The following is a 24,660-nucleotide window of genomic DNA, read 5'->3' as shown; positions in this document are numbered from 1 at the left end:
TAATACTTAATTATAAATAAAATATTATAAAAACAACCAAATACTTAAGATCATTAATCATTATTTAGAATTAAGTGGAAAAAAAAACAGACATACTCTAAATTGAAAAATTGAAGAAATATTCCAAAACTAGATCTACATACTTTATTTAAAAAATATTTAACAACCAAAAAATGGTAAATAATTCAAAGAATGGGTCATCATAGCACTCAAAATATAGATATATATTATTTTAGTTGTTTCATATTTAAAAAAAAATTATTTATTAGGTCAATGCAAGTCAATCTTTTATAGACCCCGTAATAGCTGTATAAATAAACTTGAATATTTTTCTCCTTTTGGTAAGCCTTTTAGCTATCTTTCTATTTCATTTATCCTTTTAAAAGGCCGTTTATGCCCCTGCTCCTTTCCCCCTTTTTTTTTTTTTTTTTTTTTTAGAAAAATATTTTATTGACAAGGTGCTTTGGTCCTTGACATAGTGGGGGACAAGAACCGATTCCTTGTCCGACACCCACAGCGAGTTCCCATATTTATATACTCTCGAGAATTGCAGTTTGAAACCGCCATACAACGGTCAAATATGGGAGGCTGTACTTGATCGTACTGTCTTGTCCTTTATGTCTTTGACTCACATCCCTCTTACGTGTCAAAGCTCCTGACACGTGTCCTTCATGGGGACCGAATAATTCCTTAGCCTTCCTCCGTTGGATGAAGATCCAACGGTCGCGGGCTTATGGAGGCTAGCTCTTCCATCAGGAGAGGAAGGAGTAGAGTGTGAGAGGCCACAGCGTTAGGAACAGTGGGCCAGCATCCAGTTCATAGTGGGGGAGGTTGTTGACCTAGAAAGTATTGGATTTTAGAGAGCGGGAAAAGTGAGGGGTGATCACGTGTCCGAGACTTTTCTGTCAGTCAGTGTCAAATGTCAGAGTTATACTAACGGAGGGCCATTTGTCATTTAAGACCATCGTTGGGCCTCTCTCTCATCTCATGCTTGCGCTTGCATGACGTCACTTCTCATCTTTTGGGCCGGGCTTGATCTAGAAGGGGCCTTCTAATCGGGCTGTGGGCCCCAACCAGAGCGGGATTTAAGCTTGGGATTTAGTCATAATAGGGAAATGGGACAGGGAAGGTTTTAGTCACATGACTTCTTACCGAGTGACTAAATCTGCCATAGACCTAACTCCCGTGATGGATACGAAAGATAATGGAACGAGTTTTTTCGGGTACCTATCCCTAATGATAGGGTTTCAATTTTAAATAAATGAATTTTGGACGGGTTTAAGAATTTCTTTTAAAACTTGGGACAGGTTCATAACGGGTTCGAGTATTACCTTATTCCGCCTCATCCGGCTTTGCCTCGCCCCGAGTATATATAAAATTAATTTTTAAAATAAATTAAATTATTTTTTATTTTCCTATTTTTAATATATAGATAATAAAAAAATATTTTTAATAAAATAAGTTATAAAAAATATAATAATTTAATTATTTATAAAATATATTTATTTTAATGTAATTAAAAAACTTTAAAGTAATTTTTATATTAAAAAAATCCAAAAAAAAGTTAAACGGGGCGAGAGGAGGCGGGTATGAGAATTTCTCATACCCACCTCGCCCCGCTTGCCCCGTTTTATTTTTTAAATGGTACACAGATAAAAATTATTTTGAATAAACAGAATAAGGTTGGGATGGAGGCAACTTGTCCCAAACTCACCCCCCATTGATATCGCTAATGATAGATCTAGTTGAGTTTGGTAAATTAATTTAATGATTTAATTTAAAATATATTTGATAAATTAATTTAATATCATAACTTAAATTAAAAATAATTTTAAATATTAAATCAAAATAGCTAGTTTATTTTTAATCTCAAAACTCTTTTACCTTATTTACATATATTTAATAAAAATATTAATTAAAATTATTGAGACTAAGTATGTGTATTCAATTATTTAAAATAAAATTTAAATTAATTTTATTGATCAATCTTAATACTTGAAGTAAAATATAAATAATAAATCTTAAGTCAAATAATTTAAAAATAATTTAACTTAAAATTAATTTAAGATATTAAATAAACATTAAGATTTAGGACTATTTGATAATTTTAAAATATAATTTTCAAAAAATAGCTTTCTAAAACCATTTTTAAATACCCTTATTTTAATTCATTTATGATTTTTTTATTTGAAAGAAATTTTACATCCATTATTAAAAAAACCCTAGCCCTATATATTTCCATTTTCTTTCCTTTCCTTCCATTCCCTCTTCCTCCTTACCACCTCCTTCCTCAATTTTTTATTTATTTAATACTTCAAAAAAAAAAAAAATTATTCAAGAGTGCGACTAACTTTGACCGACGACGGTGCCTAGCTGTGCAATCCGTTCTGCTACATGACCGAGTGCTTCCGTTGGTCACGATCGACGACACCATCCTGGTTGCAAACCTTGATTTTTCAATTTTTTTTTGTTTTGAAGTTCAAAAAAAATAAAATTTAAGAACAAGGTTGAAGAAGAAAGTGTTTAATAAAATTTAATATTTATTATTTAATAATTTAAGTTAATTTTAAATTAAATTATATTTAAATTATTGATTTAAAATTTATTACTTATTTATTATTATTATCTGATAAAATTAATTTTAAATTATTAAATAAATATATTTATTTTCATAAATTATAATTAGAGTAAAAAAATCAAATAATAATAATAGTCGTGGAATAGTAAAATATATTATAAAGATAATTAAGATAAATTAAAGTAAAAAAATAAAATGAAGAAATGGACTTAAAAATAAATTAATTATTTTTACTCATTACTTAAAATTATTTGTGATACCATTAAATTATTTTATTAAATTAAGTTATTAAGTCAATTTAAGTTATTAAACTAATTTAACAAACAACCAAGAAGTTTAGCTTAGGAAATGAAAGAAAAGAAAATGATTTTTAGAAACTTAAGTTTTTTGAATGAATTGTTTTAAATCAAAAACTTGCAAAATATGATTTTGAAGTGAGAGAATCAAGACATGTTTAGTTCATGTTTTCAAGAATTGTTTTTTGTTATTGAAAACAAAAAATACAAAAAATTTGTTTGAGGTGTGTTTTTGTTTTTTATGTTTTCTATGTTATCAAAAATCACTTTTTTTGAAAACAATAAAAAGATATTTTCATTGTTTTTTAATTATTCAAATAATATATTGTTTTTCGTGTTTTCTCTTCCTTCTTTTTGTGTTTTCTTAGTTATTTTTAATATTTCCACAAAAATGAACTCCACCTAACCACCACACCTCTACCTGCAAACATTTTCTTCTTCCTTAAATTATTGAAATTAATATAATTACAAAGTCATCATTTGTTTAAAAAAAAAATATAACTAATATAAAATTTTCAAAACCAAATATTTATTTTAATTTAAATTAATTATACATATAAAAATTATTTATATATTTATAATATCAAGTTAATAGGAAAAAACACTTTATTAATTAAAAATAATAATAACTTTCAACTATGTTTTTTATTTTACTTATTCTAAAAAACTTTTTTATTAACTCAATCAAACATATATATTTTAAACACAATTTTTTTTTTTTTAAATACAAAAATTTGTTCTCAAAAATTGTTTTATATAACAGTTTTAAAAAGCAGAGCAAACGAACCCTTATTTTTTATTCCAAACAGGATTAAACTGTTTTCAAAACAGGTCCATTTTTCAAAACAGTTTCCTAAAACAGTTTCCTGGTCTTTTGGCTTAACTATCGTACTAGATACAATTATTAGCTGTCAGAAACTTTTTACTTTTAATTCATATGCTAACTTTTTTTTTTTTGTTGTTCTAATCGTTCTCCTCTCATTTTTTCAAACTTTCTGAAACTGAAACATTGCGTGAATATTTGACTGCGAAAAAGGTATTTGATACTAGTAAGGAATCTGAGGAGACATGTGCTCTTCTGACTTCTCACGAGTCGTTCAGAGCGCTAGAAATTTCAACGACGGTGTACTTTTTGCCTTCAATTTTACGACCTTTTGTACATTTTTTGTACCTTCAAATGAAAGTGGAGATAACAAAAAATCTTGGATCAAGAATCTGCAGAAATTGTTTGGGAAGTGAATAGAATAAACACTGTATCAAGAAATCATGCACAATACAGATCTTTCTGGGATTTTTCTTCTCAGAATTCCTTCCAAACACACCCTTAACTTTCTTGGTCATGCTGAATTTGTCTTACCCGTTGAAGCAAATTCCTAAAAGCAGGGGATGCACTAAATAAAAGCAACAAACATAAAAAAAAAAATTTGATCAAAGCACAATTCAACCTTGAAGAACTCATCTCGATTCAGTTTGATTCCCAGACCACCTTAAATAACTGGCTAACACCAAGTTTAATCGAAAGTGAATCCCACAAACCACCTTTTATGTCTTGCCACCTGAACTTGGCATCCCACTGTCCTGAAACCTGAAGGGTAAAAGCCTCCCTACCCCAATAAAGAAGGGCATTGTTTTAAACCTGTAGATGGTCACAGAGGTTGAGGATTACCTGTTTGGGCCCTTTAAACAACATAATACCAACTAGAGTCTTGGTGTATCTATCTTGGCAAAGAAGAGCAATGAAACTTAGAGAATAAGAGCAGGACTTTGGAATAAAATACAACATGAAATTTCATAATCCCATCTGTTAGGTTTGAGCCACCAAAGAAGTTACCCTAGGAAAATGCCCAGCAAAAGGAGAACAATCAAAACATGATCATTTACATTGCTGTATCTCGAGTCTTTTGGGACAGAAATTTCTTAACAGCAACCTAACTCCATAAAATGATTGATAGCATGTCTGGCAAAATGGATTTGGCTGCAACACCCTGCATGTTCATGTTAATATGATATTTACTGACAGTGTCAAACAGATGCAAGTGCATCAACTTCCACATAATTTTTTGCTTTCCCGAGTTATGAATCAGTAGAAACTTCAAATAAACAAGAAGATAATGAAAAAGCAATCACAGGGTCTCGAAATACCATACCACCACAAAGTTTGCCATAGGATAGGCTAATAATGGCACCAAACAATTTTTGTATGAGTCATGATGTCAAGCCATCAAGAATGTTAGTTATGGATAAATCTAATAATGACACCAAACATCCTTTTTATCAGTCTTGATGTCATTATTCTTCCAACCACCAATATTTGTGATGCAACATCTACATGTTATTCGGTTATTTCAGCCCTCTTTTACTTAACACATCTTTAAAAAAAAAATAAATTTGCAAGTCTGTCATCACACAAGTGTGAGCATGATTACACAAGGTTTTAAAATAACAATATAATCGGTTCCATTTACCACAATAGAAAACATGTTATTGGATAATATATCTCTAATTGTATTAATGAAGTTAAGTTGTCACTCTCACTTTTGGTCTTTCCCGAATGAAATGTCGAAAAATAAGGTGTCCTTTTGGTCTCTCCTCAATGAAATATTAAGAAAATTGCCTGAACTCAATCATGACCACAAATTTGAACTCTGACCAACCACTCTCATTAGCCCTTTAGGAATAATAAGATTCTTCTCCTCTCAGAAATATTGCTCAAAAGTAATGAAACTTCATCTAAGCTCTATTTTCCACCCTCCAAGTCCTAACAAACTTCAACCTTGGAGCCAATTTGATGACTCTTTCGAAAAAATTTATGCTAGCCATCCTCTTACCTTCCTCCAAATGAAGTAAAGCCGAGAGAAACCCTTGCACTCTCCATGATACATAAGCCTGCCTCCAATAACTCCACTTTTATCCTATACTTCAAGTTGTTTAATTCCATGACCAAAATTATCTCCTCACCTGATGACAATAAATTTGCATGATGACCTATTTTTGCACTAAGTCCTTATAGTTCCATTCCAATGGAAAGAGCATGATGACAACCAAATCTTATGTGACTACATGATGATGAAATGAGAAAAAGCCACTGCTATCATGCTCAGTTACTCCTCAATATATATGCACATATATATTAATGACTATTAATGCTTGGGTGTATGTGTTTCAAAAACAGTCAACCAGCTTATCCAAATCCTTCAGAGTGCAAGAGATGGAGTTACAGTTTCTAATTCTAATAGCTTGTAATTTTGCCCATACATTCATTGCATAAAAAAATCCTTACAAGTTGTTTGCGTTACTCATGGTCCAAAATAAAAAGCCCTGATGTTGTTGGGTAATCCTCTCTTAATTAATCCTCTTTCTTTAAACCTCTTCCTAGCAAATCCTTATCTTAGCTAAAAGCAATCTATTTTAAACCTATATTTAAATGAAAATTTCAAGCTATCAGAACTCAAAGCCTAAGACAGTAAGGATGAATTTGTTGTTTACAACGTTTTGAATTTTTGCCATATCACCTTTTCAAACATAGGTGAAGTGGAAATCCTAGAAATAATGGTTTTAAGCTAATTTTGTATTGGCCATGGAGACTTTCAGTCATTTGATAATAAAGGCAAGGGACAAGGGTTTCATTTTAGTTGAGGTGACTCACTTATTATATGCTGATGAAACGATCATTCTCTAAGAGGCAAGCCAAGAGCATCTGTTACATTTGAATTGGACTCTCATGTGGTTTGAAGCGATTTTTGGACTAAAAATCAATATAGAAAAGAGTGAGCTAATTCTAGTTGGGAGGGTAGATGATTTGGAGGACCTAGCATCTATTTTGGGATGTCGGGTGTGGGAGCTTCATTCCACATGTTTGGGCCTTCCTTTGGGCATCTATTTCAAATCGGTGATTGTGCAGGATGTGGTGGAAGAGAGATTTCAAAATAAGTTGGCATTGCGAAAGAGATAATATTTTTCAAAAAGGGGGAGGCTCACTCTAATTAAAAACACTTTGTCTAGCCTGTTGATCTACTTCATGTCCTTACTAGTGATTCTAAGAAGAGTGACCTTAAGACTTGGAGAAGATTCAAAGAAACTTCTTGTGAGGCGACAAAGCTCTAAAGAGAAAATCCCATTTGGTCAACTCATCTATAGCGTATATGACTAAGAAAGTAGGGGTTCTTGGCATTAAAAATCTTTCAATTCCCAATACTGTTATTCTAGGCAAGTGGAGGTTGAGATTTGTTTCGAAAAATTTGTTTCGAAAAAGGGCTTCTCTACAAGTGGGTTAGTGTAGGAAATTTGGGAAGAAAGGGGCAGTTGGTGCTTCGATGTAACAAGGGAAGGTTTCAATGTAGGAATGGGTTAGATAATAAGGAGAAATTAGGGCATTTTAAAAAAGTAGAGTCCAACTTATTGTTAGGAATGAGAAGAGAGTAAAATTCTGGTCAGATAAGTGGAGGAGCCCAGACTTACCATTGAGAGACTCTTTCCCAGCTTTATTTGTCATAGCCAGTTCAAAAGATATGTGGGCAGCAAATACTTGGGAGCAAGTTGGGGAGAGGGTAAATTGGACCCCATTCTTTTCAAGACATTTCATGATTGGGAGTTGGGGACAATGGAGGTCTTTCTACAGAAAATTCAAGAGCAAGTAGTGAGATGAGATGTGGAGGATAAGATAACCTAGATGGATCCAAATAGTGATAAGTTCTCTATTAAAGCTTTCTGTTCCTTTTTGGAACCAAGAGGATTAGATCCATTCCCAGTTGCTGTTAATGTGGAACCATTGGAACCCATGGATTCCAATAAGAGGGGTATTTTTGCATAGGAAGTTATGTGGGAAGGGATTTTGACTTTAGATAGATTAAAAAGAAGAGATTTGTCTTCAGGGAACAAATGTTTCATGTATAAAAGGGAAGAAGAGTTTGTAGATCATATTCTCTTACATTGCAACTCTTTGAGAATGTTGCAGCATTTGGTCTTCTCCATGTTTGGAATTTAGTGGGTGATCCCACTCTTCTACAAGGTTGATGTTGTTATATTGGAATGGGTCCTATCTTGGGAAGAGGCAGAAGAAAGAGTAGATGTCAGCCCATTTGTGTCTACTTTGGACAATTTGCTGGGAAAGAAATCAGAGGGCATTTAAAAATGTGGAGCATTTGAAGCAAGCGCTCAAATCCCATTTTATGCATAATTTTTTGGATTGTGTTAGGCATGGTATTGCAGTGGCTTCTATGTTTGTGATGGATTTTGTTGATTGGTCAGGTTCATAGTAGAAGAGGATGAGAACCTCATTTTTTTGCTCTTTTGCTTGGTGCCCTTTGTATACTTCCTATAAACTTTGGTGCTCCTTCGCTATATCTCTTTCTATAAATCCTTTTTTTATTTATATATTTATTTTCCATGTGATTATCAAAAAAAAAAAAAATGCAATCAACTCATAAAAAATGCTTGGTAGTTGGCCAAATTTTTTCTAATATGATACTTTTTAGTTTTAGATTTTAATTAATTTTTTCTCTTATCCTTTTATAATCCTATATGACAATCCATTTTAGTGTTGCTACAGTGAAACCAAAGGGCAAAAGTAGTTTTAGATGAAGTATTGCTAAGTTGAGTTGTAGTGTGATTCACAAACTACATTGACAGTAAAATTGCATGAGACTGCCAAAAAATAAAAAATCATGTTGTTATTATAGTTGTTCTTATTACAACACTTTGTTATATGGTGGGATGGCAATAAGAATCTGGTTCCTGATTTCCACTGTCAAAGTACATCTTCATAATGTGAACCAAGAAAAGGCTTTTGAGAAAGTATTCCATAATTTTTAAAATTTCCACCAGATGATGAGCAAATTCTAAGAGCAGTTAACAGGACAGCATGGAATCATTGCTACTTGTGCATCCAATAATATTTTGAGAAGCAAGGTTATTAAGTTAAGAGGAAAAAAATACCTATTTGGGGAGAATCTCCTTATGAGCTTTAAATGAGAGAATGACATTCCATGCCAAAGCAACAACATTAGCAGCAAGGACCTGAAATCAGTAGTGTGTGTTAAAAAAATGGCAATTTTGGCACAGTAGAGTAAGGGGAAAAAAATACATTGGAAACAAATATATATAGTTGATAGCTGATAACTAATAACTTGCTGTGAGAAAAACTAAAGTTCTAGTTGGCAGTTGAATTTGTAGTAAAGAAACCAAGAAGTGAATCATATTATCTTGCAAATATGGTTGATATCATACACTCATATATTAAGACATTAACTGAATAGGGAAAAGGAAGAAGGCTTTACAGTGGGGTTTTCAATTAGTGGAAGAGGACAAGAGGGTATGGAGGATCCCACCTATTATTTGCTGATGATACCCTTATTCTATGCAATACCAGTAAGGACCATATGGAGTATTGGAACTGGCATTCATGTGGTCTAAGGCAAACTCAGGTTTAAAAATTAATTTGAAGAAAAGTGAATTGATTCCAGTCGGGGTGGTTACTAATATGGAAAACTTGGCTAGGGTTCTAGGTTGTAGTGTGGGTACCCACAAACTATCTAGGCCTTCCGCTAGGAAGTCATTTTAAATCTTCTCGAGTTTGGAATGTAGTGGAGGAAAGATTTCAAAAACAACTCGCTATGTGGAAGAGGTAATACCCTATCAAAAGGGGGAAGATTAAGTCTGATAAAAATCATCCTATATAGCTTACCGATTTGCTACTTGTAATTACTTCTCATACTAAAAAGGGTAAATTTAAGGTTGGAAAAGATTTAAAGGGACTTCCTTTAGGGGAAAGAAGCAATTGATAGAAAGTCACATATGGTGAATTGGTTGACAATCTATATGGAAAAGAGGAGAGGAGGTTTGAATATTAGAGGTTTGCTCATTCTAAAATAGGGCTCTTCATGGTAAACAATGTTGGAGATTCGTAATTGAGAACAAATCCCCCTGGGAGTGGATTATTGCAAGGAAGTATGGGGAGAGAGGAGGGATGGTACTCAAAAGGAATGAGGGAAGGGTATGATGTGGGGTTATGGAAGGCAATTAGAACAATAAGTTTGGATTTTCGAGGGGAGGGGAATGGTCGAAGAGTGAGATTTTGAAATGATAAATGGTGTGGTAATGAACCCATGGGAGAGGCTTTTCCTGCATTGTTCTCAATAGTCACCACTAAAGAAGCATGGTTAACCGAGATGTAGGAGCAGATTGGGTAGAAAGGTTGTTAGAACCCTAAGTTCACAACACAAATTCATGATTGGAAGTTGGGGGAGGTGGAGGGTCTTTTTGGGAGATTGCAAGCATAGACAATTATTAGTGATATAGAGGATAAATTGATTTGGCAGGAATTCGAAGGCTGGTAAATTCACAATTAAATCTCTATAGTCCTTATCAAATGGAGGAATGGAAGCATTCCCCTCTTGGTTGTTTTAGAATCCATGGGGTCTAGTGAGGGTCGAGTTTTTTTACTTAGGAAGCTATGTGGGGAAAAATATTAACATCGGATCAGCTTAGAAGGAAGGGTTAGAGGATGCCAAACAGATGTTACCTATGTTAAGAGAAGAAGAAATGATTGATCACATCCTCCTTCATTGTTTCAAAGTAACTATGCTATGGCAGCTAATTTAGGCTCTCTTTGGAGCACAGTGGGTGATGCCCTCCTCTGTCAAAGATATGCTTCTAAGTTGGCATGTATCCTTTACTGAAAATCAGTGGAAGAAAGTTTGGAGAGCAGCTCCTTTGTGCTTATTTTGGACCATATGGAAAGAGAGAAATAGGAAAGTGTTTGAAAATTTTATTTGGATCAGAACAGTGTTTGCACATAATCAGTGATTCTTCAGAGCAGTCTCAAATGTTCCCAACCATCCAAAAAATTTTTCTGGATCAAATGACAACATAATCAAACCAAGCAATTCTTAGTGTGCATTTTGTGCTAGGCCTATCACAGGGTGAGTCCAGATAACCTTATTCACTCTACTGTTCAAGATGCAAGGCAAAATTAAAGAGTTTTCATATTGATCTTGGAAGAATAAATGGATTGCCATGCATCAGAGTGTTTGCTTGGGGGGCTGGGCATGGGGTGGGGTGGGGTGGGGTGGGGTGGGGTGGGGATGCCGACTATTAAACAAGAATCTGTTGCACTTCCCTTTGAAATGACTCTCTGGTCTCCTCCACTTCGCCTAGCAGCACGATGCTTGTTCCCAGAAAGTGGAATTCCTAATCTGCTTGCTACCTGAATAACTGACTTCCTGAATTTCTCATTTTTTTAATTTCCTGGCTTTCAAGATGACTCCTCATAAAAAAATGTACAGAAAAAAAAAAAAAAGAAAAAAAAAAAAAGCAAGACTGCAAGGAGTCAAGTTGGGGGCGTGGTGGTGTTGCAGTTATGGTTGGTTAGGGGTGGGGGCAGACATCTATTTGAAGCCAGCTTTTTCTAGGAGAAATCAGCTAACTAGGTCTCAGCCTATCTGATGTTGTCTTAGCTTTCAGAAGCAGGCAAGAGGCCCTGATAATGTCACTGAACCAAAAAGGAAAAAAGAAAAAGGAAATCTGAAGTATCCAGACCTGGAACTGCTGTGGGACAAATCGGAAGTTGAGAAACTGGAAAGGTATCCACAGCTGCCAATTTGCAAGAACAGCAGAGAACCACTCCTACAAACAAGCATCCACTTTAAACATAAACAACATTAAAGAATTTTTTTTTTTTTTGATAGATAAACCCACAGAAGATATATAAACGACATTAAAGAATTAAAAATAAAATAAAACAACTTTTCTCCCTATTAACTGCTTTTGAAGTTTAAGTAGATATATAATAATTGGGGTTGGGGGAAGGCATTAATTAAAACCTGCTGAAGCTTGGGTACAACTTGTGATGGCCGCCCCTCTAGAGTTACCAATGTAGATAAGAACACTCCAATAAATATAGGGGAGAAAAGGAACTGCATCAAATCCAGAATCCATTCAATAAGCAATTCTTTTAGTATGAAAAAATGTTTAGCACATAATGTAGAGATAAATGGAAAAAATTAAGTTACCTGATCAAGTAGAAGCCGCAAGAAAGCACCTGATGCTCCAGGAATTGTCACCAATTTACTTAGATACAAATACCTAAAAAACACATCACCATGAGAATAAAACTAGATCAATCACACAAATGCAGAAAGAATAAGCAAAAGATTGTGCCATAACTAAAGGACTATATTACAATGATAATCAAGGTATTATCCAGTGAACTAGGTGGTCATACTCATCAACCCAGGACCAGATTTTGGTCCATGACTTGAATTTATCAGCCAAAATAAAAATCTACACAGTCCAAATTAAAAATGGTTCTTCTATAACTCTGAAAATCAACACATGTAGAAAAAATCTAAATCATCCAAATTTCCTACAGTTCACAAACAGCCGACGAAGGGGATGAGCGGAACAGGGAGTCAACTGGACGCAGTTCAACTAGCAGTAGTGATTGCATTCATTCATTTATGGATTGTAATGATGCCGCCCATTGCTTAGCTTTACACCCGTCCCAAGGTATCATTTTCCTAATACCACTGCTGAATCCTAATGAGAAACTTAAAAGCAAAGAACTGATGATAGAAGCTATAACATCCAACAAGATCTGGCCAATCAGTGGGGTGACGTAGAATTCTGGCTCAACAAACATAAATACTCTGCTTATGGTTAACAATAAGCACAATTATGCAGCATTATACTCTGAAGCATTTTGTTAAATATTGCTATAACCACATTCATTCAATGTTCAGGCATACAAAGATATGGATTCTGAAGCATTACCAGAAGTGCAATGTGGGACCCACTAACACCAATCCCAATAAAGTAAATAGAAATGTCCTTTTCAGGTCCAATGATGGCACTTGATCAATCACAAGCTGAGAAACATGACTTCCAACAATTAGATATCAAGCTAAAAACTGTTGGATCATAACAAGAAAATATTTTGAGCAGATTCCAAAAATATAATGTGCAATACATACATGTTCATCCATGAATTGAAATGTTAATATTTATAAACATGTGCTTAAGAATGCAAAGTACAAATTAAGGGGCTGAAACAGTAACATCAGTTGGCAGTTTAAATAATTTATTAATGCATCAGTTGATAGTTAAGACACATTAATTGGTATGCTATAGACAACAATGGCCTTAATATAGGTGATATTGCTGAAATATCACTAAATATTTCAACTATCAGACCATGCTAACAAAGTTTGGCTTTCTTTTGATATGACAAAATGTCGACAAAAACATTTCTTAAACAGGTTCTAAGCAATCCTAAAGAATATTATTGAAATCTCTCTCTACACAAACATGCATACATACAGACAAGGAATACACATTCCAAAGTCAGAGACACGTTAAACTGGGAAGAAATGATGCTGAAATAGATCTGATCCAAACTCCTTAACCTATCTTTCTATCTATATATCTATCTCTACAAATATGTATACACACATATCCTCTAATTGTTGGAGGTGCATTGAACTCGGTAATAAGGAAGCTCACAGGGATCTGATCCAAAAATCCTCATCCTGGGATAACATATATGGGACATTGACAAACTAACTTTCTTAAAAGCTTAAGTTATTAAGATATGGGCTCACAATGTATATCAGACTAATAACCTGCCTCACACGCAGTTACATATCCACACATGGAGAAACAAATTAGCAACTGTTATGAATTACAATTAATAGATGAGCAAATAAGATTATAAATTGTTCTCAAAGGGCAACCTCAATTACAAAAATTCATAGACAAGAGTGGAGGAAGTAAAAGCTCCATCGCTTAGCAGAACCAAACAAAATCAGGAGAAAATTATTTCAATCAAAAAGGTAGAGAACTACTTGAAAAAACGGTAAATATTGGAAAAAGAAAAAAAAAAGAAAAAAAGAAAGAAAGAAGGAAGGTAAAAAGAAGGAGAGTGATAAGCCAGGTTAAGAAGGTTAGAAGTGCCCTCTAAATTCTTCAATCATGATAGCCCCCTTTAGGCTAAGAAACCGGCATCTTTAGTGGTTCAAGGAGGAGTCCAATTATGATTCACCTTCAACCCACAAGAGAAATGACCAATTTCCCAAATGAAATGGGTGATCCTCCAAGACCCAAATTATTAGAAATAAAGAAGAACCGTAACTGATAATGGTTTCAAAATAAAATTATTGGAAAACCGAAACTGATATGGAAAGAAATAACTTTGTAAAGCTGTAAATTATTTATTAGTTGTCAATCTTTATATTTTTAGGAAAGTAACTATTAGGAATTATTTATTAGTTGTCAGTCTTTGTATTTTTAGGAAAGTAATTGTTAGGAGTTATTCTTTCCTTTTAATCAGTGATTTAGTTTCCTAATTTGAAGGATTTGTATATGTTGTAAACTCTATAAAAGAATAATCTCAATGAAAGAAAATTATTCCCGTGAAACCCTATTCTTCAACTTGGTATCAGAGCTAGCAATTTGCTTGCCGAAATCCTCCTTCTTCCTCTCTTTCAATCCCTGTTCTCTGAAACCATGTCGGATATTTCAAACGAGTCCACTACTGTTCCTCAACCTTCTCTGAACAATCCTATCATCACTGGTTCTTCAAAAATCAGTCCTACCACCTCGGAATCTCACTCTGTCCAAATCACCACGATTCGCTTGAATGGTGACAACTTTTTGAGATGGTCTCAATCAGTTCGGATGTACATCAGAGGACGTGGAAAGATGGGCTACCTGACGGGTGAAAAGAAGGCTCCTGCAGTGGATGATCCGAACTATGCTATATGGGATGCTGAGAATTCCATGGTGATGACATGGCTTGTGAATTCTATGGAAGAAGACATTAGCTCTAATTACATGTGCTATTCAACAGCACAAGAGCTTTGGGAGAATGTAAATCAGATGTATTCTGATTTAGGGAATCAATCACAGATCTTTGAATTAACCCTCAAACTTGGTGAGATACGACAAGGGGAGGACAACGTCACAAAGTTCTTCAACTCCTTGAAGCGGATCTGGCAAGACCTTGACCTCTTCAACACCTATGAGTGGAAATCTACCGAGGATGGACTTCATCATAAGAAAACCATGGAAGACAATCGGATCTTCAAGTTCTTGGCTGGTCTTAATGTCGAGTTTGATGAGGTAAGGGGGAGAATCATTGGAAGACAACCCCTGCCTTCAATTGGTGAAGTTTTTTCAGAAGTTAGAAGAGAAGAGAGTCGGAGGAATGTGATGTTGGGCAAGAAGGGACCTGGAGTTGCTATTGAAGGTTCAGCCTTGGTTACCACGGGTGGAGGCTATAATAAAACTGCTGCGTTTCAGCGCAAATCTGATGAAAGACCACGGGTTTGGTGTGATTTTTGCAACAAACCTCGCCATACTCGTGAGAACTGTTGGAAAATCCATGGAAAGCCTGCAAATTGGAAAGGAAAAACAGGTGACAAACCAAGCCGAGCCATTATTCCTACTGCTAATGAGACTGAAACCAACCCCTTCACCACTGAGCAAATGGAGCATCTTCTTGCACTGCTGAAATCCAACTTGACATTCGGTACTTCTAGTGTTTCTTTGGCACACACAGGTAATGAATTATATGCTCTATCTTGTCATTTTAAATCTACTCCATGGATAATCGATTCTGGAGCATCCAACCACATGACCAATTCCTTAAACAAGTTTGAATCCTATTCACCGTGTCCTGGAAATAAAAAGTTTCGGATAGTTGATGGTAATTTCTCACCTATTACAGGAAAAGGTCTAATAAAAATCTCTGAGGGAATAGATCTTAAATCTGTTCTCCATGTTCCTAAACTTACTTGTAATCTCTTGTCTGTTAGCAAATTATCTAAAGATTCTAATTGTTGTGTTATCTTCTATGAATCCCATTGTATTTTTCAGGACCAGAGCTCGGGGAAGACAATTGGCAGTGCTAGGATGATCAACGGTCTCTATTATTTCGAGGATAATTTACCTAGTAATAAAATTGCTGAATGACTAAGTAGTATTAGTTCTCTTTCTGTTCGTGATCAAATAATGGTTTGGCATTACAGATTAGGTCATCCTAGTTTCTCTTATTTAAAACATTTATTTCCAGTGTTATTTCAAAAGGTTGATCCTTTATCATTTCAATGTGAAAGTTGTTTATTGGCAAAGAGCCAACAAAAAACTTACATTCCAAAACCCTACTATGCATCAAAACCATTTTATCTTTTTCACAGTGATGTTTGGGGACCTTCAAAAGTAACCACAATTTTAGGAAAAAAAGGTTTGTGACCTTTATAAACGACCATACACGTCTTTGTTGGGTATATTTAATGAGGGAAAAATTTGAAATCGAAAGGATTTTTAAAGAATTTTATAGAATGATTGAAAACCAATTTCAAACAAAAATCAGTATTTTGAGATTTGATAATGGGACTAAGTACTTTAATAAAGTTTTGGAAACCTTTTCAAACGAGAAAGGAATTTTACATCAATCCTCGTGTTCTGATACCCCTGAACATAATGGAATAGTTGAACGTAAAAATAAACACTTGTTAGAAGTAGCACGGGCTATGATGTTTTACATGAATATTCCAAAATACTTATGGGGGAGTGCCATGCTAACTGCTTCATATCTAATCAACAGGATGCCTACAAAAATTTTGCAGTATACCACTCCTTTGGAGTGCTTGAAAAAGGTATTTCCAGAATCTCGAATTAATTCTAAATTACCCTTGAAAATATTTGATTGCACTGCATATGTACACATTCCAAAAAGGTCAAGATCTAAGTTAGACCCAAGAGCAGAAAAATGTGTTTTTGTAGGATATACTCCTAATAAAAAGGGTTACAAATGTTTTAATCCCCTTACAAAACGTTTTTACACAACTATGGATGTTTCCTTTATGGAAAATGTCCCATATTTTACCAAAAATTTACTTCAGGGGGAGAAATTAGTGGAACCAAATTTTTGGGAAATTGTTGAACCTTTGCCTAGTGTAATTCTTGATATCTCTCTTGAAAAAGAAAATAAGGAAACTAAGCCTACTGAATCCGAATTTGAAATTGGTCTGTCAGAAGAAGAAATACTACAAATGAAAAAAAATAGAAACAATCTTGAGCCTATGGTTTATTCAAGGAAAAAAGTCCCTGGAAGAAGTAAAGACCAGTCGATCATCCCAGCACATGGTCAACCGAAAGCCCTGGGCAATGGTTCTCTAAATGTCTCGGGTAACCCTCTTTCTATTCCTACTCATATACATGTTTCTTCTTATTCTGTTACTGATCTAAGTTTACCATCACACTTTGGTCCAAGTCCAGAAATATCTGCACTCGAACCCAGTTTAGGATTAGCCCCAATTGTTCCTGCACAGGACCTTGACCCTAATAAAAAGGGTTACAAATGTTTTAATCCCCTTACAAAACGTTTTTACACAACTATGGATGTTTCCTTTATGGAAAATGTCCCATATTTTACCAAAAATTTACTTCAGGGGGAGAAATTAGTGGAACCAAATTTTTGGGAAATTGTTGAACCTTTGCCTAGTGTAATTCTTGATATCTCTCTTGAAAAAGAAAATAAGGAAACTAAGCCTACTGAATCCGAATTTGAAATTGGTCTGTCAGAAGAAGAAATACTACAAATGAAAAAAAATAGAAACAATCTTGAGCCTGTGGTTTATTCAAGGAAAAAAGTCCCTGGAAGAAGTAAAGACCAGTCGATCATCCCAGCACATGGTCAACCGAAAGCCCTGGGCAATGGTTCTCTAAATGTCTCGGGTAACCCTCTTTCTATTCCTACTCATATACATGTTTCTTCTTATTCTGTTACTGATCTAAGTTTACCATCACACTTTGGTCCAAGTCCAGAAATATCTGCACTCGAACCCAGTTTAGGATTAGCCCCAATTGTTCCTGCACAGGACCTTGACCCTAATAAAAAGGGTTACAAATGTTTTAATCCCCTTACAAAACGTTTTTACACAACTATGGATGTTTCCTTTATGGAAAATGTCCCATATTTTACCAAAAATTTACTTCAGGGGGAGAAATTAGTGGAACCAAATTTTTGGGAAATTGTTGAACCTTTGCCTAGTGTAATTCTTGATATCTCTCTTGAAAAAGAAAATAAGGAAACTAAGCCTACTGAATCCGAATTTGAAATTGGTCTGTCAGAAGAAGAAATACTACAAATGAAAAAAATAGAAACAATCTTGAGCCTATGGTTTATTCAAGGAAAAAAGTCCCTGGAAGAAGTAAAGACCAGTCGATCATCCCAGCACATGGTCAACCGAAAGCCCTGGGCAATGGTTCTCTAAATGTCTCGGGTAACCCTCTTTCTATTCCTACTCATATACATGTTTCTTCTTATTCTGTTACTGATCTAAGTTTACCATCACACTTTGGTCCAAGTCCAGAAATATCTGCACTCGAACCCAGTTTAGGATTAGCCCCAATTGTTCCTGCACAGGACCTTGACCCTAATAAAAAGGGTTACAAATGTTTTAATCCCCTTACAAAACGTTTTTACACAACTATGGATGTTTCCTTTATGGAAAATGTCCCATATTTTACCAAAAATTTACTTCAGGGGGAGAAATTAGTGGAACCAAATTTTTGGGAAATTGTTGAACCTTTGCCTAGTGTAATTCTTGATATCTCTCTTGAAAAAGAAAATAAGGAAACTAAGCCTACTGAATCCGAATTTGAAATTGGTCTGTCAGAAGAAGAAATACTACAAATGAAAAAAAATAGAAACAATCTTGAGCCTATGGTTTATTCAAGGAAAAAAGTCCCTGGAAGAAGTAAAGACCAGTCGATCATCCCAGCACATGGTCAACCGAAAGCCCTGGGCAATGGTTCTCTAAATGTCTCGGGTAACCCTCTTTCTATTCCTACTCATATACATGTTTCTTCTTATTCTGTTACTGATCTAAGTTTACCATCACACTTTGGTCCAAGTCCAGAAATATCTGCACTCGAACCCAGTTTAGGATTAGCCCCAATTGTTCCTGCACAGGACCTTGACCTTGATCTCCCTATTGCTCTTAGAAAGGGAACCTGAGCTTGCACTAAACATCTCATTGCCAAATCTCCTATAGTAACCTTTCTAACAACTATAGAGCATTCACTACAAATATTTCAAAACTTGTGGTACCTAGAAATATTCAAGAAGCACTAGATGAACCGAGTTGGAAATTGGCAGTGTTTGAGGAAATGAATGCCTTAAAAAAGAATGGCACTTGGGAGGTTGTAGATTTACCAAGGGAAAAAAAAGTTGTAGAGTGCAAATGGGTGTTTACAATAAAGAGTAAAACAGATGGAAGTGTTGAGAGATACAAAGCCAGACTTGTGGCAAAGGGTTTTACTCAAACCTATGGGATAAACTACCAAGAGACTTTCGCCCCTGTAGCTAAAATAAACTCAATTAGAGTTTTGTTGTCCCTTGCAGTAAATTCCAATTGGCCCTTACACCAATTGGATGTTAAAAATGTCTTTCTTAATGGAGACCTAGAGGAGGAAGTGTTCATGAGTCCTCCACCAGGTTTTGAAGAAAGTTTTGGAGTTGGGAAAGTGTGCAAATTGAAGAAGTCCTTATACAGACTTAAGCAGTCGCCTAGAGCTTGGTTTTAGCGCTTTGGCAAAGTAATAAAGTATTATGGATATACTCAAAGTCAAGCTGATCACACGATGTTCTACAAACATTCAAATGAAGCCAAAGTAGTCATCTTAATTGTGTATGTTGACGATATTGTGTTAACTAGGGATGATTGCAATGAACTAGAGAAGTTGAAGGGGAAACTTGCTGAGGAATTTGAGATTAAGGACCTGGGGGCATTAAAATACTTTATTGGGATGAAGTTTGCTAGGTCCAAAGAAGGTATCTTTGTAAATCAACGGAAGTATGTTCTTGATCTTCTTGATGAGACAGGTATGTTAGGAGGATGTAAGCCTGCTGAAACACCTATAGAGCTGAATGTAAAACTGCAACCTACAAAAGCCAAGAATGTGAAGGACTGGGATCGTTATCAAAGACTTGTTGGGAGATTGATTTACCTATCCCATATACGCCCTGACATAGCATTCTCAGTGAGTATGTTAGTCAGTTTATGCATGCGCCTGGACCAGAGCATTTTGAAGTTGTTTACAGGATTCTAAGGTATCTAAAGGGGACACCAAGCAGAGGTCTTCTGTTCAAGTCACGAGGACACCTACAAATTGAAACCTACACTAATGCAGACTGGGCTGGAAGCATAGTGGATCAAAGGTCCACCTCTGGGTATTGTTCATTTGTAGGTGGCAACTTGGTTACGTGGCGAAGTAAAAAACAGAACGTGATTGCTAGAAGTAGTGTTGAGGCTGAGTTTAGAGTTGTAGCTCATGGTATTTGTGAGATTATGTGGATAAGAAGATTACTGGAAGAGTTAAAGATGACAGGTTCATCTCTTATGAAGTTGTATTGTGACAACAAGGCAGCAATTTCAGTAGCTCACAATCCGGTTCTCCATGACCGCACCAAACATGTGGAAGTGGACAAACATTTCATTAAAGAGAAGATAGACAACGGATTGGTCTGTATGACCTATATCCCTACTGAGGAACAAGTGGCTGATGTCTTCACCAAAGGACTACACAAGAGGCAGTTCGATTTTCTAGTTGGCAAGCTGGCTATGGAAGATATCTTTAAGCCAGCTTGAGGGGGAGTGTTGGAAAACCGAAACTGATATGGAAAGAAATAACTTTGTAAAGCTATAAATTATTTATTAGTTGTCAATATTTGTATTTTTAGGAAAGTAATTATTAGGGGTTATTTATTAGTTGTCAATCTTTGTATTTTTAGGAAAGTAATTGTTAGGAGTTATTCTTTCCTTTTAATCAGTGATTTAGTTTCCTAATTTGAAGGATTTGTACATGCTGTAAACTCTATAAAAGAATAATCTCAATGAAAGAAAATTATTCTCGTGAAACCTTATTCTTCAACTAAAATAAATAATATCATAATGAGTCATCCGTCGCCATACAACTTTCAAAATTCATGTGATAAGCAAACCTCCAAAAGGAAAGGTAAATAAATAATTATTCTCTTCAAATGATTTAACAATTAACAACTCAACTTTTAGAACTTTTCAAGATGATCTAACAAAGAAACTATGGGGTAAAATAGAAACAATAATTCAGAAAATTTTGTTGAAGGTAGGGATATAGAAAGACTACCTGGCAAATCAGATCTCCAAGAAGAGTTAAAAATGCAGATGTTATGGCTTTTGTCAACACAGGATACTTCTCAAGGAGAGCCAAGTACCTGTAAAAAATAAATAAATCAAGTAGGAATGGTATAGAGGTAGAGGTTCTGCTTACAAAGAGACATTGTAGATGTTAAAGAAAAATAAAATTGACTAATACAGAAATGCTAATGGGGATTTCTAAAAAGTTACGAGGCTTCTTAACATCTTACCGAATCCCAGGAGTTTAAGGCTTCAAGTAACCTCAAAGGCCATGTGCAGGTACTCAAGAGGCCAATCAGTAACCTCACTTCCTAAGTGATTGCAAAGTAATGATAACATAAATTCATCAAGATTAAACCCTCTGTACATGGGTTATAATCCTTCTTCTTACTTTTCAATGAAGCATTATTACTTAGTAACAAACTATTCAATTTCAAAAATGATAACAAACCATGAATAATACATTTGCATTTACAAACCTTATCATTTAATATGCTGCTAATAACAAACATCAAAATATCATACACCTTAATTTAGTGCAACAGTCCCTATCTCAAGAATCAAGTCATAGAACACTGATCAAAAAAAAAAAAAAAAAAAAAGAATCAAGTCATAGAACACTAGACAACTTTCAATGAGGCAGCCAAATAGAGTCCTTTCTTAGGAAAATGTTATTCAGTATCTAAATATTTCATCATCGGTAGAAATTCTAAAGCAACAAAGCATAAGCACCAATTTGTCCAGCCGATTTAGTCACAAAGACCTACAAACATCATACTGTATGCTTCAAAAGGATCAACTACAATAAACTGACAAGAAGATCCCATGATGAGCCTGAGCTAGCTACCTAGTTGATAGTCAAGGTTCTTATAGTATCCACCGTGCCTTTGGGTTATCATCTGAACCAAAGCTTTATATGAGCCTTTGACTAAAGCAAGAATCCTCAAGCAACAAACCTTTATATGTGCAAAATTTTAAATTGTTAAATGTAACCCAAAATGTCAACTGGTTACCTTTAGACTCGAGCAATAGAAGAGTAATGAAGGCCATATATCCCTATGTGATGAAACCAGTAAAAAATATGGAACATAGAAAAAGAAAAAGTACCATTCTCATATATAATATTCTGAAAATTCGAAATTCCTACAAATATAAGGAAAAATACAGTCATGGTTATGATTATATTACAAAAAGACTAACCTCATAGTTTTAATAGTAACATCATCACATTCATCAAATAAATTTCAGGACTGATTGTTCTTGGGGCAAAATCAACTGTAATATTAAGCAACCTAAAGATTTTGATGGCAGAAGAAATTCAAACAATCCATTGATTAAAAGATTCATGAACACTGCCGTGAATTCCTCAACTAATAAATTTAGGAGGAAGAAAAAAAATGGAAAAAGAAAAAGGAAAAGAAAAAACCTTTCCGTCATGTATTTGGAAATAAAAATCACTTACTCTCTTATTGAAGCAAAATTTATTATAACCAACAACAAAGAATAAGAAATCCATTGCAACAGTAAGGAAAATCAAAAGGCATTAAAATGAATTAGCACAATACCATGAAAGTCAAAGAAACAAAAACAATTCTAGAACCAAACGCAAGACAAACTGAAAAACATACCATGAAAGCAACGACCAATCGCCACCGCCGCCGCTACCTTCACTTTTCCCACCGGAATTCCCGTCACCAAACCCTCCAAACCCACCAGTTCCACCGGACCCACCATCCGAGACTGCTGAAATCCGAAAATAGTCGGAACCCTTTTTCGAAAACCCGATTTCAGAGCGACCCAAATCCTTGAACACGGTCCTGACACTAGAATGTGAGGGATAACAGAAAAAATGGCATGTAGAATAGCTCCTAACGGTGCTTATCCGAATTGGATTTGTGGGGATTCTAGAACTATAAATAGTATTTCTAGAAAAACCCAAGAATCGGAACAGGAGTGGAGACCTACGGGTTAGTGTGATGGGGTTTGGAGCCATTATTGCCCTGGGGTTTTGAGGAGTTGGTCGCGGCGAGGTTACGCTGCTAAGTTAGCCGTCGCAGTAGTGAATTTGCGGACCGTTGGAGAGAGAGATGCTCTATAGAGGGCGTGTGACAAATGACAATCAGGCAAGGTGCGGTATTATGCTTTTAGAAATATTTTGCCACGTGGATTACTTTTTCTCACGTGGCAATGCCACTTTCCATGATTTTTTAAAATAAATATTATTTAAAAATTATTTGAAAAATAAATATTAAAATATATCACTTTTTTCTACAAATTATTTTTTACAATTTAATTGATTGAATGATAAATTATATTATATTTTATTTATATTTGATTGGCATTTATCACTCATTCTATCTTATATTTATAAATGATAGAATGTATTATTTATTATTCTTTTTAAATCATTTTTATATAATATAGGTTAATTATAGGATATACATAAATTTATTTATTTTATTAATTTTTTATTATTTATTATTTATTTTGTAAAATAAAAAAATTATTATAAAATTAATTTTATGGTTAAAAAAGAAGAAATAATATTTTTTTTATAAAATATAGTGTAAAATAATATTAATATATTTTTAATATATATTATTTTTATATAATGAATGACATTATATAAAAAAAAATAAAATTTAAATATTTTAATTATGAATATCTTTAAATATAAGAGAAATTCCACTTTTTTAAATAAAAAATATTAAAACGTAATATAAATTTTATTTTAAATATTTGAAAAATAATATATATTTTATATTTTTTTATTCATTTTAATAACTTAATATAAATATAATATAATACATCTCATTAAATATGCTATTAATATATAATGTACTTATATCTAAGAACATCAAATTGGAAGTCATTTAATATATAAATTTTCTATTCAATGAAATACGATATCCTATAGTGTTTATATTTTATTTTATTTTATTTTATTCCACCAAGTAACCTGCAAGATAATTTCATTTTTTATGTTGAAAAGACAAATTCCTCTACGATAAATTATACATTCTAAATTCGAATTCAACATTTTCACACTAAATTTATTTATTTTTTGAAAAATAAATTTACTTTTTATGTCAAACTTTCAAAATATAAATTCTAAGTCAAATCCAATTTGATGCAAATTGTTATAATTTTAGAATTATTTTTAATAAAATAATTTTTTAAATTCTTTTCATTATTGTTCTTGCAAAAGGCCCACCTTATCTATGAGCCTCAATTATGTACATAATTTTGAATTAAAAATTTCTTAATACAAATGTCCTGATTTGTGTATTTGACAACAAAAATTAGGTATTTAAAAAATATTTAGAGTGTGTTTAACAATGATTTTAAGAAACATTTGTAACATTTTTTATGTTTAAAAAATAAAAATTTGTAAGTGTCAAAAGTAATAAAAATGTTTTTAAAAATTACTACCAAATAAACTTTTATAATATTAGATATTTAAATATTGGTCAAGCACTCAAAATAAAATATTTTTTTTTTCAAATTTTAGAAATTTATGTTCCATATTAATTTACATATTTTTTTCCAACTAAATTATTTTTATTGTTTAATTTAATCAAGAACAGACCCTTCCCACCTTTTTTTT

At 33.8% G+C, this 24,660-nt stretch overlaps 1 protein-coding gene across 3 annotated transcripts; it reads right to left on the bottom strand.

The window, feature by feature from the left end:
* Positions 1-4,076: 4,076 nt before the first annotated feature.
* LOC117920964 (protein sym-1) lies at positions 4,077-23,153 on the bottom strand. Of its 3 annotated transcripts, none has more exons than XM_034838693.1 (8): positions 22,682-23,153; positions 21,043-21,130; positions 12,643-12,737; positions 11,883-11,955; positions 11,694-11,786; positions 11,410-11,496; positions 8,809-8,889; positions 4,077-4,510 (listed from the first exon to the last, which is right to left on the bottom strand). In XM_034838693.1, exons 1-7 carry the CDS (start codon positions 23,044-23,046, stop codon positions 8,809-8,811), a joined length of 882 nt encoding a protein of 293 aa, XP_034694584.1. In that variant the 5' UTR covers positions 23,047-23,153; the 3' UTR covers positions 4,077-4,510. The 3 variants fall into 3 exon arrangements, with proteins under 3 accessions (XP_034694584.1, XP_034694582.1, XP_034694583.1); XM_034838691.1 differs by having other exon boundaries at positions 4,093-4,859; XM_034838692.1 differs by having other exon boundaries at positions 4,093-4,849.
* Between the last annotated feature and the right edge of the window lie 1,507 nt (positions 23,154-24,660).

The sequence above is a fragment of the Vitis riparia genome, chromosome 8, assembly GCF_004353265.1.
Source record: "Vitis riparia cultivar Riparia Gloire de Montpellier isolate 1030 chromosome 8, EGFV_Vit.rip_1.0, whole genome shotgun sequence".
Taxonomy (NCBI): domain Eukaryota; kingdom Viridiplantae; phylum Streptophyta; class Magnoliopsida; order Vitales; family Vitaceae; genus Vitis; species Vitis riparia.
The sequence above is the reverse complement of the archived record's forward strand: the minus strand, read 5'-3'. Positions and strand labels throughout refer to the sequence as shown.

Bases quoted from the DNA above. Each gene is read 5' to 3' on its own strand.
- LOC117920964 (XM_034838693.1), bottom strand. From the start codon at position 23,046: ATGGCTCCAAACCCCATCACACTAACCCGTAGGTCTCCACTCCTGTTC. The intron at 12,738-21,042 runs GTAGTCTTTCTA...CATGTTTCTCAG, and splicing joins TTGGAGATCTGATTTGCCAG to CTTGTGATTGATCAAGTGCC. The intron at 11,497-11,693 runs GTTTTAATTAAT...GCTTGTTTGTAG, and splicing joins TTGTACCCAAGCTTCAGCAG to GAGTGGTTCTCTGCTGTTCT.